We start from the raw sequence: 18881 nt of genomic DNA on the forward strand, positions 1-18881 counted from the left end.
ATGAAATGTGAAAACACTGCTTTCTTTAACGTTTTTACAACTTTGAACGTCAATTACAGCAAACGGATAATCAAAATGGAATATCGTAATCACTACAATAATACTATGAATACTCGTTACATTCCCCAAACATTCAGCTTTCATATGCATCTTTTGGATCTATTCCACTTTTATAGTTTCCGAGAAAATCAATGAAATGTGAAAACACTGCTTTTTCTAACGTTTTTACAATTTGAACGCAATTACAGCCAAACGGATAAAACTACAATAATATATGAATACTCGTTACATTCCCCAAACATTCAGCTTTCATATGCATCTTTTGGATCTATTCCAGCTTTTATAGTTTTTGAGAAACATTAAGTAAAAACCTTCAAATTTTGTGAAAAGGTGACAATGAATCATAATATCAAGTAATTAGTTGTCTTTTCTTTTTGTATAAATAAATTAGTTCCAAGTAGAGGTCAATAGCAGAAGGGTTTTCTCCATTTCTTCATTCACCGATTGCTTCATTATTTTGTTTCGTGTATAAGAGAATAGCCGTAATCATCGGCAGCAGGTAATTAAAAACGCATCCATCGAATTGGGGATTTCTCGAGATTATCCTTCGACATTTGCAAATGATTCCGGGAAACCTGTTCGACGGTCTCCAACTATATAACATGCAGCCAAAGCGAAGAATGCCATCAAACCATCGTCCGACTTCACTGTTTCAACATCAACGAAGATGAAGATCGCCGTCGTTTTCGCCGTCTGCTTCATCGGCGCTCATTCCAATCCAGTTCCGCGTAAGTACAAACTTTATTTTGTTTAAAATTATTATGTTTTAAGTTACTTGTCAATTTCATTTGTCATTTTCACTTGTTTATCCTGTCAATGTCAAACTGACGTTTAAGTGTCAAATTGATTTCAGATGGCATTGGACAGGTTTTCACTGGTACGTTTCCTTTTGGGTCATCGCAACATCACGGTGGTTTAATCAGCGGTGTATTTAGTGGCAATAATAAGAATGGAGGTATGAAAGATCAATTTTGACGTTTGTGATGTTATTTTGACGTTTGACGTTTTTGCAGTTGGAAAACCTTTAGGTTTCGACTTTGGATCAAGCGGTGATGTATTTAGTGGACATTCCGGATCGAGTTCTGGTGCTTTCTCCGGATCAAACGCTGCTGGAATTGGTGGACATTCTGGATCGATTTCTGGTTCGAATTCGGGTGCTTTCAGTGGATCAAATTCTGATGGATTCGGTGGACAATCTGGATCATCATCTGGAGCTTTCTCCGGATCAAACAGTGCTGTATTTGGTGGACATTCTGGATCGATTTCTGGGTCAAATTCTGCTGCTTTCTCTGGATCAAACGGCGGCGGATTTAGTGGTAATTCAGGATCGACTTCTGGATCAAGTTCGGGAGCCTTTTCTGGATCAAACAGTGCTGGATTTGATGGACATTCTGGATCAACTTCTGGCGCTTTCTCTGGATCAAACAGTGCTGGATTTGACGGACATTCTGGATCAACTTCTGGAGCTTTCTCTGGATCAAACAGTGGTGCATTTGATGGACATTCTGGATCTACTTCTGGTTCAAAATCCGGATCTTTCTCTGGATCCTCTGCAGGATCTTTTTCCGGATCAAACGCTGCTGGATTTGGAGCTCATTCTGGATCCAGTTCCGGCTCATTCTCTGGATCAACATCTGGTGCACACTCCGGTTCCGGTTCCGGATCGTTTTCCGGATCGTACAGCGGCAGTACACATTTTGGAGGTCATCACAATTCAAATTTCAATGGTCACGATGATTCATATTCTGGTGGTCATCACTCTGGTAGCCATGGTGATTCATATTCTACCGATCATGATGATACTTATTCTGGTGCCCATCACTCTGGTAACCATGGTGATTCACATTCTACCGATCATGATGATGGCGATCATCACGGTTCGCATTCTGGTAGCCATGGTGATTCATATTCTACCGATCATTATGATGATTCAAATTCTGATGGTCATCACTCTGGTAACCATGGTGATTCACATTCTGCCGATCATGATGATGATTCATATTCTGGCGGCCATCACGGTTCTCACTCTGGTAGCCATGGTGATTCACATTCTACTGATCATGATGATACTTATTCTGGTGACCATTCACACTCTGGTAGCCATGGTGATTCATATTCTACCGATCATGATGATGATGATTCATATTCTGGCGGTCATCACGGTTCACACTCTGGTAGCCATGGTGATTCATATTCTGCCGATCATGATGATGATGTTCCATATTCTGGCGGTCATCACGATTCACATTCTGGTAGCCATGGTGATTCATATTCTGGCAGCCATCACGGTTCACATGCTGGTAGTCATGGTAATTCCTATTCTGTTGATCACGATGATTCCTTCTCCGACTCTTCCTCCGGATCAACTTCAGGAAGTCACAGCGGATCGTACTCATCTTCGGGATCAACAGCAGGAAGTCAGAGCGGTGCACATTCCGGTTCGCAATCTTCCTCGTTCTCCACCGCCTCTTCGAATTACGGCTCCAAACACGAACACGATACGGACTACTGAGAAACAGAAAGATATAAAAAAAACAACAATAACTATAAAGTAAACTTGAAAAAAAAATCAAACAACTAATAGTTATATTGCAGTGCGCTTTAGATAAATAAACTGTACAATTACTATACCGCAACGAACGATGATAATGTGTGCATTTCTTTTTTTTTTCCAAATTTCCTCTATCAAAAATTCAACAATGGCGTTTATCTAAATTGCCGGGGCAATAACGCCGACGCCGATCGCTATTTAAAACGCGCGCGCTCGCGCCTCCTTCTCGTTTCCATTGACAACCCGAAGATGCGTCTGCCGCGACCGGAGACGATGTTCCTTTATTTCGCGACGTGCGTCGGTGAGAAATTAAAAAAAAAAAAAAAATAACAATTCTTCAATTTTAAAATTTAAACAATTTCGTTTGTAGTGAACTTGATGAGTTTTTCGGCGACCATAGGATTGACGTGGACGTCTTCGGCGATTCCCAGATTGAAGAGGTCGGATGATTCGAATCCTCTGGGTAGAGAAATTACGGCGGACGAAGAATCGTTGCTCGGATCTCTGTACATCGTTGGATCTATTGTCGGGCCGTTTCTGGCGAGTCCGATCACCTCTCGTCTGGGTCGAAAGTTGACGATGGTCATCTTCACGTTACCAACGATCGCCTCCTTCCTGCTGGAAGCCTTCGTCGACGAGATGGCGCTGTATTATTTGGCGAGAGTGTTGGGCGGATTGACCGGAGGTTGCATTTACACGACGATTCCTATTTACGTCGCGGAGATCAGCGAGAGCTCGAACCGTGGCGCTTTGGCCGCCTTCTTCGGGATCTTCGGAACTCTTGGTAATCTGTTTTCTTACGCTTTGGGCACTTACGTGGACATCAAGATGTTCTCGCTGATTTCGCTGATACCGCCGACGCTGATGATCGCGTGCTTGTTGGGCTGCGTTCCGGAAACGCCCTACCATCTGGTCGCTAAGGGCGACGACGAGGAGGCGATACGTGTGTTGCGGAAATTCAGGGGCAAAGGGTGCGACGCGCATGGTGAATTGGTGCAGATCAAGAAGGCTTTCGAATGTAAGCAGGAACGGGTCGGATTCGGAGAGTTGATTCGGGATTCGAAGAAGGCGTTGATCATCGCCGTCGTCGGAAGCAGTCTGCAGCAGTTCACCGGGATCTACGCCATCCAGATCTACTTGCAGCCGATCTTCGAGATGGCTCCCGAGGGTCTCGATCCGGGTGTAGCGACGATCGTTATAGGCGTCGCCAAAGTAATCACCTTCCTGCTCACCGTGTTGACGGTGGACAGACTCGGACGTCGTCGTCTGCTGCTCACCTCCTCCATCGGCGTCTTCGTTTCACTCGGCAGTTTGGGCACTTTCTTCCTGCTGGAAACCGAACGAGTGCCATGGTTTCCAGTCGCTTGTTTGGTCGCCTTCGTCGTCGCCTTCAACTTCGGCATGGGAAGCGTCCCGTTGATCCTGCTGGGCGAACTCTTCCCGCCCAGATTCAAATCTCCTGCTGCCGTCCTCGCCGTCACAGTCTCCCAACTGCTCGCCTTCCTCATCACCTTCGCCTTTCCCCTCCTGATCCGCTCCATCGGGATCGGCTCCTGCTTCTGGATCTTCGCGGCGAGCGGTTTGATCTGCTTCGCCTTCACCTACGCCCTCATCCCCGAGACCAAAGGGAAAACACTGCTGCAGATCCAAGAACTGCTGCATCCCGAAAAGAAAACCATCACTTAATCGCAAACTAAAACAGAAGAAGTAGAAGAAACAAAAAAACAACATTCATTCGTTTCACCTTGACACTCTCTCTCTCTCCACCGACCGTTTTCACGTAACGTATCGGAGGTGGCGTTGGAGGTGGGGTTCAACCTGCAAGCAGTCGTGCACCAAATCACGGCCGCCTGCGCCGCGAATGAATGAACTATCATCATCTAGTGTGCCGCGGTTACTGTACCCAAGAAGAACGCGTCGCGACGCCCAAACAAACGCCGTCGCCGCATACACATCAAACAAAAAAACAAAACAGCAACATTCATCAATTGTTTTCGACGACGAATCGGATTTTATATTCAATTACGATCAGGTAAATCCAAATCACTAGATTCCGAGAATCGAGCAAAAACAAGTTATTTCGTATAATCGATAAATATATTTGAATAACGTAACGTAGAGTGCAGTATTTTACATTAATCATTAAAAATTCTACTTTATGTACTTCTTTCGGCGATCGTAAATTCATAATTGTTTCGTAATAAAACAAAAGTTGTTTCTTAAAAATAAAGGTTAATATTTAATCGTATATTTTTAATTTTATTAATTAATTACACTAATTTAATTTCATGTGTGTGTTTACTGTTGTTCATTAAATAAAGAGTGCTTTGTAAAAAAACAATTGAAACTGACAGATATTTGACAGATAAATCAATTAAAATTTAACTTTTTCACGTGTTCTCATTATGATACTTAATCATTTAGAAATGATCTCGTAATATTTCTGTTCGATATTATTTAATTATTTTTCGTTTTTGGGTTGGGTTAGGTTGTAATTGCAAAATCCGTGACTAAGTAAGTAAAAGAAGAAAACCCACCCGAAGGAAACGGAACGTTACGAAACGATCTCGTTAACTTAATGTGTGGACTGCACGAAATTAGTTACAAAACGAGAAGTGAATCATATAATTATGACTTTGCTCCGCCTCGAAGAACAGGAGCAGATAGATAGAGAGACTTTCGCAAATATCTTTCGATCTTCTGGTCCCCAAAACAATAATTAACTGAAGGTCACGCATCCAAATTCTTGATCAACTCACTTTCTTTTACACACATTTAATCCATACATACATTTCTCTAAATTATAATTAGAGTGTTTAAAAATTATCAAGTTTCGCTTAATTAGAATGAACGCGCGTGTGTTGATCGAAGTAGGCTTTTCAAACAAAACGCACACGCGAATGTACGCGCGTGTACATCGCAAACGAAACAAAAGAGCTAACATAAGTTATCTAACGTCACTACTCGCGAAATTTTGTTTGCGTGCGGCAAACTTTAGGAACAAAACAAAGTTTGCGACGACGAAAACAAACAAAAAAATAAACAAAACTCTTATATTAATTTTGTTGCAGGTTTCCCGGGAAACGCGGGCATCGATTTATGAGGTTCCAGGAGTACGCGCTCTGCTTGTAAGTATAAAGTATGTGTACGCACGCATCTACTTACCGCGAAAAGAAAAATTGAATCTCAACCAGAAGATCTTCCTCGACGTGCGAAAGTTATTTTCACTTCTTTTCCGGCGCTAAATATAAACGTTCCGCTCGAGAAATGCAACACTTCCATCAACATGACACCTGTCACTTCCGACGACGACCCACGTGACTTTTTTTGTTTTTAAAACATCTGTTTTTTGTTTCAATTAGCGAAACGCCATCGGACGATACTTTTCTCAATGCAATACGCGTTACTTGACAAGTTTTATATGTACAAGTGCAATCGTATTGCAGTTAACTTGCTTTGAAATTGAAAGATGACGTTTAAAAATTGCTCTTAACCTGTCATTTGTAAAATGGATGACGCTTGTTTCCGGTGCATTAGCACACAACTAATACCAGTCAAACTTCTTTTTTTTTTTTTTAATTTACGAATCAAGAAGGCATAAATTTATAAGAAAAAGAAAAAACAAAAGCGATTTAAATGTCAGCGTTCGACGATAATTCATTTCTTGGCTCTCTAGATTTGCCATAAAAAAAACGAATATATATATATAATTAGATTCGTTTCAGTTTTAATTTCGTATACTTTATGGCTCCTTTCGGACGTGATTTAATGTGTGCACACACACACACACGATTTGTTTCTTCTGCGTTTTATTTGAGATTTCGTCGCTGTTAGTTAGCATCATATTAAAGTTAGCTGCGAAACGTTATTTTTAGTTTTATCAAAGTTTACGCGATTCATTAGCGTTCGTTTTCGGTTTGTTTTTTCAGTTATATCCAATATTTTCGACGTCGTTACAGATATTTATTTAAAAATGTATTCAATTGTTGATTTGAAGTTATTATGGAGTTTTTAATTAATGAGTAATGAAATCAGAAAGCGGAGATGAACATTATCATCTGTAGTGTGGCCGCATCTGCTGGAAAATCTATATAATTGCCCGGAGGTAAATGTCAAAGGGCCGAACTTCCAATCGATTGTAAATCTGATTACGTCCGCATTCTCTATCTCTCTCTCTCTCTGTTTGACGATGATTGGTGCATAGTTTGTTTTTGTTTCGGTTGTCTAGGTGCGTTGCCAAGGCGACGTCAATACTGTTTCAGATGGGAATATGCATTTTTGCACGTAAAATGTTGTTATATAACGCCGAACGCGGCGATCTCTAGGTTACGCACGCCGGTGACGGCGATTTGGGTCAGACGGCGAGGCCGAAATGATTATAAAACACTTCTTGTTTTATACATTTTTCATGCTTTTTATTTCTCTCCCCGTTCCGTCGAAGGTCGATCATCTTGTGGTCATCGGGCCGGTGCTGCGTGGCCGTCGTCGTCTCCGGCTCCGTCACCGCCGCCGCCATCTCCGGGCTCTGTCCGGAGGTAGACGGATGCCGTCACCTTGACGACAGAACCCTCGTCTGCAGGGGCGTCGTCGACACCGATCCGGACCTGTTCCTCCCCAATGTCACGTCGCTGCGCCTCTGCCAGTACGAGAACACCACGCTGTACCTGAACAACATCCTCAGAAGGTTGCCACGAGTTGAAAACGTCACCGTCTCGTTCAGCAATTTCACCTATCTGAACGGCCCCACCAAAGAAAATTGGATCAAGGTACACAGACACACATTTTGACACCTGTCAAATTTGACGTTAATTTGCATTTTTCCAGAGTCTGATCATCAACAATTCGTCGCTCCGCCGCATCCCCGACAACCTCTTCTCGCACCTCAAGAATCTGCAGCTTCTGGACCTGCGAAACAACACTTTGGACAAGCTGCCCGTCTTCGTTAAGCAATCGCCCAGTTTGAAGGAAATCTACTTCGCAGGTGACGTCCATCTTCATTTGTTTTTTCTGGATTGCTGCGTGCTTTCTCGATCTCTAATTATATATCTCCCTCTTTTTTTTTATCCAAAGCGTTCTAAATTTACGGCCTGATAATCTTATTCCGTCCATCCGTCCGCCCACCCTTGACAAATTTATTATTGCTGATCCTTCCCATTTGCTTCCCGTTATAACCCGGCCGTAGCCCAGTTTTTATTACCCCAATTTACTCGTGTCTCGTTTATTTAAAAACTAAATACAGGAAACAAATGGAACTGCTCGATGAACATGGACTGGGCGTTGCGGCTGAACAGGTCCATCGTCAAGGATTTAGGCAACATGAGTTGCGTGGGCGCCAAGTACAACGATAAACCGGTGCTGCCAATCGCCAAATTCCTGCTGGTAAACAGGTAGCCAACCCCTAAACTTTGACCGTTTCTCTTTCTTCTTTCCTATGATTTGCAGAATTCGCAGACGAATTGTCCGTCGTACTGCGAGTGCGCCGTGATCAACGTCTTCTGGGACTTTTCCGATAGGTTGCAGCGCGTCGTCGAGGCGAACTGCTCGAACAGGGGCATCGACGAGCTTCCACTTCTGTTGCCGAACTTCACGAAGATCTTGCGAGTGGACAGGAACGGCATCAGCGATCTGAGTCCGCTCATAACGAACAAGGTTTACGAGGGAGTGCTCGATCTGTATTTGGATCACAACGAGGTGGAGAGCATCGAGGAGCTGGAAGGGACGCACTGGTTCTCCAATTTCCGGGTCCTCTCCCTGAACGGCAACAAACTCACTCAGGTTAGCCAACAGAATAATTTGTCCATCTGGAAAAGCGTTACGTAATTTTTACAGCTGCCCACGTACGCTCTGGAGAATTCGTTGCGGCAGAACCCGAACATGCCCGACGCCGTGCGAATGCATCTCGGGGGAAACCCCTGGAGATGCGATTGCGTCTTCACGCCCGGTTTCCAAGAGATCTTGATGAAATACGAGAAGCAAATCAGAGATATTGACGAAGTGAAATGCTCGTACGTCGAAGGAGACGAAAATTCTTTACTTCCGGTTAGCCTAAACATTACACACTTAATTAACAATCGATTAATTGCCAACTTTCAGATACTGAAATTGTCCAGGAGTTCGGTGTGTCGCCTACCCAACGAATACTCGATGAGGGCTCTGGATCTACTCAACATTATCCTGGCCAGCTTGATCGTGCTCGTCTTAAGCAAACTGGCCTACGACTATTATTACTTTAAGAGAACCGGAAGGCTTCCGTGGATTGTCACGAAGATGCCCTAGATATTAAATTATAAAACAATTGTTTTTGTTTTGTTCTTTTATTCGAATATTCAACGATTGTTCTACGTCAGCATAGCCTCGGATTCCCCTGAAACAAATGAATCGCGTAACAAAATGTAAACTCAAAGTCATCGTGATTTGTTACGTATGGTTTCCATCAGGTTTTGCTCGGTTATCTTTTTGACCCGTTCGACGACGTCGTTCGTCATCGTCTCCAAATTGTTCAGCTTGTCCAGATCGCGCGCCAACGTCTCGATGAACGGAAGCAAATTTTCCAAGTTGATCGCCGGATTCCCATCCCTAAATGTACAAATTACAAATTAAATTGATCAAACGCCTGATGAAGATGCAAACCCTTCGGTCAAAACAAATTCTTCGATCTCGTCATCATCGCTCGTATCGTTATCACCTAGTTCGCCTTCGTCCGCCGACATGAATAGATTTATGTTCTCCAAAAGCGAATTAATGTCGCATTGGATGTTATCCAATTCGGTTTGGTTATTATCTGGAACGTATTCTAAGATATAAATAAATAACAACAACAACAAAAGAATGATCACCGATTGAATCAGATTGAACGGTGTCCGCCATTTGCTCGTGCGCAATTGGTCCGTCGTCCGCCATCGTTGCGTCCTCCACCAATCGCGCTTCAGCTATTCCCTCGTTGGCCATTTCCGACATTTCCCGAACGCAAAAACCCCGCAAGCTACCGCGATTCCACCTGTCAAACTACGAATTTTTCACACATTGATTGGTTAGCAGACACTAACGTCAAAGCGTTTGTTGCCTAGGCGATCAGGACATTGTTTAATAATTGTGTTTTGTTTTCAATTAAAATGTATGTATTTCGTATATTAAATGTAAAGTTGTTACAATCAGGCTGCGATGTCGGCGATCTCGTAGACGTTTCCGTAATCTGCCATCATCGTCCTCAGACTCTCCTGTCCCAAATGCGTCTCTCGGTGCGGCGGTGCGGAAACCCTGTGGAAAGTGTCTACGGCTCTGCAGAGCACTTCGATGCCTTTGTCCACCTCCTGCTTCTCCATGTACTCGAACCCAGCGACGTACTGTTCCTCGCATATCTTCATCTGCATCACGTTGTCCGTCATCGAAACCTTCTTCTTGCATCTGGGGCACTTCATGTTCTCGTTGGGAATCGGCAGAGTGAACAAGTACGTGCATTTCTTCGTTGGACATCTAAAGTAAAGTAAATTACGTTGCTGATATCATCGTAATGTTTGTAGATGGCGCACCTGATTCTTCTGCTGGAGTTACCTAACCCGTCGATCATCGGCCAATCCTGGTTGCACGCTTGACAACCGCACGGGAACCAATACCGACCCGAAAGCGATTTCTGTCTATCAGCGAGCGTTCGCCTGGTGAAGATCGGTCCGTAATTTTCGGCGATCAATTCGCCGGGGTTCAATGGTCTCAGCGCGTTGATCACGATGTTCTTTCCGACGAAGTGCCTGAGAAGCAACGAGATGTTAGTTGCATAATCTTATTAGTTTCTTAAAATCACCTGCTGACGCCCGGATAACAGTCGTGGTTGAAGAGGGCGACGGTCGGGTAAATGGCTACTCCCACGTACGAGGCGACCGCATTCTGGAACTTGTGTCCCTCCTTATGTTTGGTTTCGTAAATCTCGTGCGCGTTGAATTGCAGCATCTGCAGATGGAACAGGAGGAGTTCTCCGACCGCCATCTGATTATCATTTGGATAAACTAAAGAAAAAAACTAAAGTTGCATAAGGTTGTATCACATACGATTACGTGATTTACCGTCTTCATCAACGTATCCGAAATATCCACTCTTTTGCAGACATCTCAACAGGAAGGCGGCCATCAAGGTTCTTTGCAGGAAATCGTCTGATGCGCGGTTTTCTGCCAAAGAGCAGAGCGAGTAGATGCGCTCGAGGGATCTGTCTTTGTTGATGGCGTACATCCGTTCCGGCGTATTCTGCGTGACCATCCTCAACGATGTGTGCGAAAGGATGCTCATACCTGATCCGATCAGCAGATCTAAGAATTTACATTCGAACTTGTGATAGGTGGCCATGGCTTCGTCTCTGCATTCTGCTTTGCAGAAGGCGACGCTCGCGCAATCCGGACATCCCACAGGTGATTCCAGTCTGTGAAATATCATACGAATTGAAATTGAAAAAGAATGACGCAATACTGGTTATCTAACCTATCCATGCAATGGTGACAGTGCGTCCCGAAGCAATCCGGAACCAAGCAAGCAGCGTACGGCGGCTCGCAAACTATCGTTTCCCCTGTGCTGATTGGTTCGCTGGCCACCACGTAACGCCCCTTTCCCACTTCCTGTTTCACCTGCATCTTGCGCGTCGCTTGCGGAAAGTTTGGATGCCTATCCGGAATTTCCGGTTTACCTACAACAAAAAACCAAATTAAAACCAAAACAAACAACTAGTTACAATAACTCACGTCTTCTGCAAATTTTGGTAACCTCTTTGTATTCTTTGTTCAAATTCTCATTCAACCTCTTGATTTTATCGGGATCATCCGCGTACAACTTTCTCGCCAACTCGGCCGAAACCGAAGATCTCTTCATTTCCCCTTTGGCTTTGTAGCAAACGGCCATCCGCTCGAAAGCCTCACCTTTAAGATCGCTGTCGAGGCCCTCCTTGATCGCAAACTGAATATCTCTGAGAGCCAAAGAGTGGTAATTGAGACGCATCAGAAGCTCGGAGCGCTCCCAAAGCGCCAAAACCAAAGAGAAACCATCGTCGATTTTCGGATTTTCACCTAAAAATATCAACATTTAACGATTAAAATAACAATTATTCGTTTGTTTCGTACCGGTTTTCGGCGCCCTCAGCACGCTCTGACTGTACAGCATCAATCCTTTCATTTGGTTACCATTGGTTACGGCTTTTTGCGCGTCAAATCGTCTCGCCTGAGCCACCTCCGCGCTTTTCTTCCTGTAAATTTCCTGCACGTAACAGAGAGTGCTGAAAACGGTTTCCCTAATCTGCGCATCAAAAAGAGAGATAATTTCAGTCGAATTATAGCAATTTTAATGAAAATTTACTGATAACTGCGTTGCATATCAATTACCTTTGGATCATCGTAAATGATGCGTATCCTCTCCCTGTCGCTCTTCAGCTTCCCGAAGACGTTCTTGATCCAATCCTCACCGGCCGTCGCCGCAACACTCTCGTAGAATTGCATGAAGAAACCCTTTTCGTTCGATTGCAGCGTCTTCTCGCTGCATATCGACATGTACGCGTTGTCGTGGAAACGGTTGCTAGACATCTTTATTATTATTATTGCAACTATCAACAACTACAACAACAGCAAATATTGGGAACGACCGAATGTAGATTGTAGCTTGCTGCGATCGCGATGCGACCGGCACAAAAATAGTCGGCGAACTGAAACTAAAATTAAAACATTCTGAAGCTGAAGCCGCCACTCGCATACTTCATCACGTGGGTCATCATCACTAAAGAAACTAAACAACATTAAACAAAAAAAGAAGGAGAAGGAAACGCATATCTTCTGAAAATAAACCATATTTTCCTTCGCAATCCCCAATTAACTTTACTACTTTTTTGTTTATCTATTCTCTTTTGTTTTTCTTGCAACGCACACTAATTAATTCAACGATACTTCTATTATGAACAACTAATTAAAAACAAAAGAAATGACAGATAAAATAAACAATTGAAATGACAAAAAAAAGTGTCTTGATTATCGAATATCCGAATTGTTTTCTCTTTTATTTTCTTCTGTGGATCAATTAAATCCGCTGAGCTTGCCAAAATTCCTGGCGCGTTTTCATTCGGTTCGCTTCAACCGGATTTAGTTTGTTTGTTTGTTATTTTTTTCATTTCACGAAGAAATACGAAATAATTCGCAAGAGATTACGGAATTCTTATCGTTCTTAATTAGTCATCTCGTTGGTTCGATAACGAATGGATCATCAGACGACGACTGGTGCAGTGACGTACGCCAACTTTGCGACATTTGTATTCATCGTCCGATCGTCCTTATCAACAAAACGATAACGAAAATCAAACTTTCATAAACAAAACATAGAAGAAGTGATCTTCGTCATCTGCTTTATTTTATTTATTGTACATTTGCAGCACATTCTTCATATTTTATCGTCGATGCGTGTATTTGAATTTGAATACGAGCGGCGCCATCTGACGGACAAAGAATCCATCAGCTTCTGACAGTCGGTCGAGTCAGGTGATTGTCCTGTGACAGTTGCGTCAACAAGCGGTTGCGTTGTTTTTGTTTTGTTTTCGCTTCTTGGTAGTGTTTGGTGGTGCTCTTCTGCACCGGCGATGTGGAGCGCAAGGAAGATGCAGGACGAGTGCGAGGAGGAGGAGGAGGAGGACCTGCAGGACGATGAGGTGAAAGAGCCCGATTCGGATTCCCGTGAGATGCTCTTCAGCAGCATGGAGTTCCTCGAGCAGTTCGCCGACTCCGTCGTCGACTACTCCTCCAGGTACAACAACTGCACCAGCATCTCGTATTCACCGGAGAACGTCACCGGGAAGCCGCTCAAGTATCCGCAGTACGGCGACTTCCCTGACACCTACATTCTTGTAAGACTTCCCATTTAATAGCTTAATCCGATACGTTTTAATCTTTCAATTTTCAGCGGACTTACGGCACCTGGTGGAAGAACTCGCTGGGGGCGCAATCAGAGTACGTGCCCCAAGAGGTGGACAGTATCGAATCGGAGGATTTCATCACGGTTCGGTGAGATTGATCACATCTCAATAATAACTTGATCACTTCATGATTAATTATATTTGTGCAGCTACGAAATAGCTGTCGTCCCAACGAAAATCATAATCTACGAGACTTACAATCCGGGCTCGGTCGTCCGCATCTTCGGACGCATTTGGGGCGGAGAATGGCATTCGCTGTACGAGGGAAAACCGGAGTTTTGCGAGAAGACTTCGCGCATCTTCCATCCACCTCTGAAGAAGATCTACGACATAGTTAAGTCCGTGAAATGGAAACGCGACGAGATCGCTCGAAAAGTGCGATGCATTAACCCAACTGTTTGCTTTCTTGCAGTGAGATTCGAGTGGAATTCAATCAGAGCCATCAGAGTTATCACACTTCCATCGATGCCATCCTCTTGGCTGGATACAAAGCGAAGAGTGTGCTGCAGATGATGCTGCTGAACAAAGCTCTGCTAGGTCCACCACCTTTGGACGATGACTATCTGGAACTGGAGAATAGTCCACCCATCGAACCATTGATCGATTACACAGACTCTCTTCCAGTAAGTCAATATTTAATTCAATTATTTTGTTATTAATGGCAACCGAAATATCAATATAATTCGTTTGTTATGCACTTAGCAACAATAATTGTATCCATAGCAATGTTGTTTATTTTGCAGAATGAAATTATGGTTCAAATCTTCCACTTTTTGGACCTGAAGACGATTTCGAATTGCGCTCAGGTGAATCGCAGATGGCGCGAGGCGACGATGGCTCCCACGATATTCAAAGCTTTGAGTTTGAAGGTTTCTCGATATTCTCTAATTGAGAATTCAAATTGTTAATTCCTCTTCTTTTCTGTTGTTGTTGTTGTTGTAGAAATATTGGGTCAAGATCGACAACAACACGTTGAAGTTCCTGAAGAAGCGATGCAAAACGTTGAGGAAACTGGATCTGTCCTGGTGCGGCAACAATTACCAGATCACCGAGGACGTTTTCCAGGAGTAATAACGATTCGAATGAAAAGAAAAAAACGATGATGATGACGAGAGTGCACTGTGTGTGTGTGTGTGTTTTCAGTTTCCTGAAGAAGTGCGGCACTCATCTGACGCATCTGTCGCTGTGCTGTTGCGAGTTCGTGAGGAACGTCGCCGTCGGGCAGATATCCAAGTGCGCGGAGCTCGTCGGTAAAGCAGGGATCTTTCTCATATCGAAATTAATCACCGTTCTGATCGTTTGATTTTTATCGTGTAACTTCGTAGATCTTCGATTGAGGAAATCGGAGCCGAGCGAATGGACTTACTCGCTACTTTCCAATTTGAACAAACTCGTCGCGCTGGATCTCTACTGCACCGCCATCCAGGACGAGTCTCTGATCAAGATTCTCAAGGCAAATCCCAGTTTGGAGCATTTAAACATTGGTACAATCAATATTCATAAATTTAAAGTTTTAATAACTGTTTTTTAGATCTTTGCGAGAACATTTTGCAAATGGACGAAATCACCGAGACTTTGGCTGCGAACAATCCGCGTCTCGTCTCGTTGAGCTGCTGGAAGCTGAGGAGTTTAACGCCGGATGGCGTTAAACACATAGGACGTCTGCACAGGCTACGAGAATTGGACATGGGCTGGTGTCTGCTCTCGAATCAACCTGGAGATTGCCTCGAACGCATCTCGCAAGGTTGCCCCGATCTCAGAAGGTACCCAAAATCACAAACGATTTCAATCTTATTTCTCTCTTATTTCTTTGCAGATTAATTTTATCGAATTGGCGAGGTTTGAGCGATCACCACTTGCTCTGCATAATACGTTCCTGCAAGAAGCTCACCCAACTCGACATCCTCGGCATTTGGAACATCACCGAAGATTTCTGCGAGAGAGTCTTCGTTTCGCTGCCGAATCTGCAGCTCTTCGACATAAGTTTCTGCAATGCGATCAGCCAAACTCAGGCTAGTTTTGTTGAATTATCTAATTAATTAACGTTTTCAACTGGAATTTCGTTTGGTTTGCAGGTGAAAACTTGGCGAGAAACGTATCCTTCCGTCACCATCCAAAGGAGCGAATCCGAAAACTGGAATTGAATCGACTCAACTGCGAAATTCTATTTAATCTTAGTCTTAGCCTTTAAGGTGCATGTTAATAAATATACTATGGTTTACGAACAATTCATTATTCTTTACTAAATGCCAAAAATTCCAAAAATCAATCAATTCGTATAGGCAACCCCATTTGCACATTCAAACCAAACGATAATCGATAATATACAATTAACATGCATTATTAATTAACGTTGGAATTAGTTTCAAAAGTATTGTTAAATGTAATTTTAAATTGGGAAACCGAAGATAGTTCAAAATTTGATCTTTCGCAGTTGGCATTGCTTCGATGTAGATGACGCTGTCGTTCATCGTTCGCTGTCGGTGGGTGAACGCGTCGGCGTGCGTTCCCGTTTTAAATCTTCAAAAAAAGTTATGAAAACTCATCTAGTGCAGTGAATTATCTTGTGCTTCTTTACGACCACAATCCAATTGAATTTCCAACGATAAACCGTGAGTAATTTGCTTATTTTTTCATTAATTACGTAATTATTTCCTTTACAATTCGGACGCTTCCAAAATGGCGTAAAGACGTGTTTTATCGCTTGTTTTTTTTTATTGCAAAATATATGAGGTTGGTAGCATCATTGCGTCCGTAGCCATCGTATCAGTTGTATGTTGTTGCTTTATTCAATTAAGTCGCAAGACGAAATCGCTCTAAAGTGCAGCAAATTCATGGATCCAATTCGATTGCAATTAATCGTGAGTAAATAAACATTTTTATATCAATAATTTCTATCTCTCGCCGCCGCTTGATGTTGCTAGTTTTCTCCCATTCGTTTCATCTATTCTAATTGCTCAATTAAGCTTGGCGTTGTATAAAAAATGTATTATTAATTAAACCGTACGATGCAAATCCAAATGGCGGAACGACGCTTTTTTTTTGTTATTGCCATTTCCTCCTCACACGCACTTTCGTTAAACTTAAAAACAATAAAAACTTGACTCGGATTAAATTTTGAATTAAATCGGTTGGTACGTCTTCTTGTGTCGGCCTCGCTCAGTCACAGTTCGATCCTCATTGCGCCAGGGTGCGTTAGCGTTTTGAATGTTCATAAAGTTGTGTAAATCATGAGAAATGTAGTGAATCGTCATGTACTTTGAGAATTTCATCAGCAGAAAACTCAATCCAATTCGATCGATACCAATAAACAGTGAGTAATTACATTTCAATAAACCTATACGAAAGTGGCGTGTTTGAGACCAGAAAGGTGGCAATTTAATAATAATATTTCGTATTATATTGTTTTCTCATGGCTTCCTATGAAATTAGACAAAATTATTTAAAAATATTAATAATAAAATGCATTATGATTTATAAATCTAATGTATTTTCTATTTTTTTATCGGAATACGTTTATAATTTATTCGCAGCTGCAAGTTTTATCTCTTTTTTTTTTGTTTGTGCAGTGGGTTTTATTTTTCTAGAATTCTGTTTTTTTTATTTATAAATCTAATGTATTTTCTATTTCTTATCAAAATCCGTTTATAATTTATTCACAGCTGCAAGTTTAATCTCTTTTCTTTTGTGCAGTGGGTTTTTGTTTTTCTAGAATTCTCTTTTTTTGTTGCAGATTGTTGAACACCTGCGTTTATAAATGCGTGGCGCTGATTGGCCGAGACGCATCTCTCGATCGGTTCACCATGCAAATGCACGCAGTCATTTATTGTGCGTGGTTGCGAATGCATCGTCGACCTGCGTCTCCCAAGAAAATTCAACATTATCCATTCATCCGCCGCCGCAATTAACAAAGGTTAGTGCATTAACACAATATTTAACCTCATCTACTGATTGCCGTAATTCCCCGTTCTGTATTATTATTAATTTGTGCCGCAAATTCGATTTACAATTCCACATTTCGAAATGACGCTTCGCGTCCATCTTGAAATTTTCAACAACTTTTTTTTCCATACGCAATAAACGCCAATTCTATTTTTGAATTCCCACAGCATTTTAAATTCTATATTACCTACTCATAATTGCTTTACGCGATTGTTTTTAAATAAGCAATTATCAATATTTTCTAATTAGAAATCAGCGCTCTCTATAGTCGAATCAAGCAAACACACCGATTTCGCTTGGTGATTGTTACTGCGTCGGCGTAAGTTCGCTCATTACTCGTTATTGTGCAATTCATTCAAATTTAAATAATTATTCTACATGTTTGGAGAATAAACATCGGTGAAACAATCTAATTAGATTTTCGTGTGGCTAATTTTAATTTAAATATTTTTCTAATTGAAATATGCGTATTCCACGAACATCTCAATAGCGTTTTTTTTTATTGCAACATTAAAGTTGTTCGTTAATTAAGACTTGAATTTATTAGAAATTAGGCGTTTCTGCTCATTTTTTCCTATACAAAATTATTTAAAAATGTTAATAATAAAATGCATTATGATTTATAAATCTAATGTATTTTCTATTTCTTATCAGAATACGTTTATAATTTATTCACAGCTGCAAGTTTTATCTCTTTTCTTTTCTGCAGTGGGTTTTTGTTTTTCTAGAATTCTCTTTTTTTTTGTTGCATATTGTTGAACACCTGCGTTTATAAATGCGTGGCGCTGATTGGCCGAGACGCATCACTCGATCGGATCAACATGCAAATGCACGCAGTCGTTTGTTGTGCGTAGCCGCGAACACATCGTCGACCTGCGTTTCCCAAGAAAATTCAACATTATCCATTCATCCGCCGCCGCAATTAGAAAAGGTCAGTGCATTAACACAATATTTAACCTCATCTACTGATTGCCGTAATTTCCCGTTCTGTATTATTATTAATTTGTGCCGCAAATTCGATTTCCAATTCCACATTTCGATATGACGCGTCGCATCCATTTTGAAATTTTCATCAACTTTTTTTTTCTGGCACAACAAAATTTTATATGCAATAAACGCCAATTCGCTTCTTTGCAAATTCGATTACATCTTAATTCCATAATGCCTACTCATAATTGCTTTACACGATTGAATCTAAATAAACGCAATAACCAATGTTTTCCAATTAGATATAAGCGCACTCTATCGTCAAATCGACCAAACACTCCGATGTTGGTTACTTATTACTGCTGCGTCGGCGTGCGTTGACTCATTAATCGTTCAGTTTTGAATATATACATCGACATTATTATTTTTTATATTAATTATATGGATGCAAGGTATTCAAAATACCAGGTCATT

At 41.9% G+C, this 18881-nt stretch overlaps 5 protein-coding genes across 6 annotated transcripts; 3 read left to right on the forward strand and 2 right to left on the reverse strand.

Moving 5' to 3' along the window:
- The first annotated feature begins 2878 nt into the window (after positions 1-2878).
- LOC108564221 (facilitated trehalose transporter Tret1-like) lies at positions 2879-4321 on the forward strand. Its single transcript, XM_017923181.1, has 2 exons — positions 2879-2912; positions 2982-4321. Exons 1-2 carry the CDS (start codon positions 2885-2887, stop codon positions 4295-4297), a joined length of 1344 nt encoding a protein of 447 aa, XP_017778670.1. The 5' UTR covers positions 2879-2884; the 3' UTR covers positions 4298-4321.
- Positions 4322-4393: 72 nt separating this feature from the next.
- On the forward strand, positions 4394-8907 carry LOC108564219 (protein singed wings 2). The gene is made up of 8 exons (XM_017923180.1): positions 4394-4643; positions 5683-5739; positions 7053-7377; positions 7436-7592; positions 7851-7990; positions 8054-8386; positions 8441-8650; positions 8705-8907. Exons 1-8 carry the CDS (start codon positions 4477-4479, stop codon positions 8885-8887), a joined length of 1572 nt encoding a protein of 523 aa, XP_017778669.1. The 5' UTR covers positions 4394-4476; the 3' UTR covers positions 8888-8907.
- A 16-nt stretch (positions 8908-8923) lies between these two features.
- LOC108564222 lies at positions 8924-9586 on the reverse strand. 2 transcript variants are annotated; one of them, XM_017923183.1, is made up of 4 exons: positions 9448-9586; positions 9242-9392; positions 9033-9187; positions 8924-8975 (listed from the first exon to the last, which is right to left on the reverse strand). In XM_017923183.1, exons 1-4 carry the CDS (start codon positions 9566-9568, stop codon positions 8950-8952), a joined length of 453 nt encoding a protein of 150 aa, XP_017778672.1. In that variant the 5' UTR covers positions 9569-9586; the 3' UTR covers positions 8924-8949. The 2 variants fall into 2 exon arrangements, with proteins under 2 accessions (XP_017778672.1, XP_017778671.1); XM_017923182.1 differs by having other exon boundaries at positions 9242-9404.
- LOC108564218 (SET and MYND domain-containing protein 4-like) lies at positions 9519-12420 on the reverse strand. The gene is made up of 8 exons (XM_017923179.1): positions 11968-12420; positions 11710-11881; positions 11335-11655; positions 11078-11279; positions 10669-11018; positions 10410-10611; positions 10141-10356; positions 9519-10084 (listed from the first exon to the last, which is right to left on the reverse strand). The coding sequence occupies exons 1-8, from the start codon at positions 12163-12165 to the stop codon at positions 9763-9765; spliced, it is 1983 nt and encodes a 660-aa protein (XP_017778668.1). The 5' UTR covers positions 12166-12420; the 3' UTR covers positions 9519-9762.
- A 678-nt stretch (positions 12421-13098) lies between these two features.
- On the forward strand, positions 13099-15758 carry LOC108564217 (F-box/LRR-repeat protein 4). The gene is made up of 11 exons (XM_017923178.1): positions 13099-13469; positions 13526-13626; positions 13688-13876; positions 13951-14161; positions 14282-14407; positions 14481-14605; positions 14682-14788; positions 14864-15022; positions 15070-15301; positions 15355-15550; positions 15614-15758. Exons 1-11 carry the CDS (start codon positions 13206-13208, stop codon positions 15680-15682), a joined length of 1779 nt encoding a protein of 592 aa, XP_017778667.1. The 5' UTR covers positions 13099-13205; the 3' UTR covers positions 15683-15758.
- Positions 15759-18881: the final 3123 nt, after the last annotated feature.

This window comes from Nicrophorus vespilloides, unplaced genomic scaffold (assembly GCF_001412225.1).
Source record: "Nicrophorus vespilloides isolate i.1.1-1 unplaced genomic scaffold, Nicve_v1.0, whole genome shotgun sequence".
NCBI lineage: Eukaryota > Metazoa > Arthropoda > Insecta > Coleoptera > Silphidae > Nicrophorus > Nicrophorus vespilloides.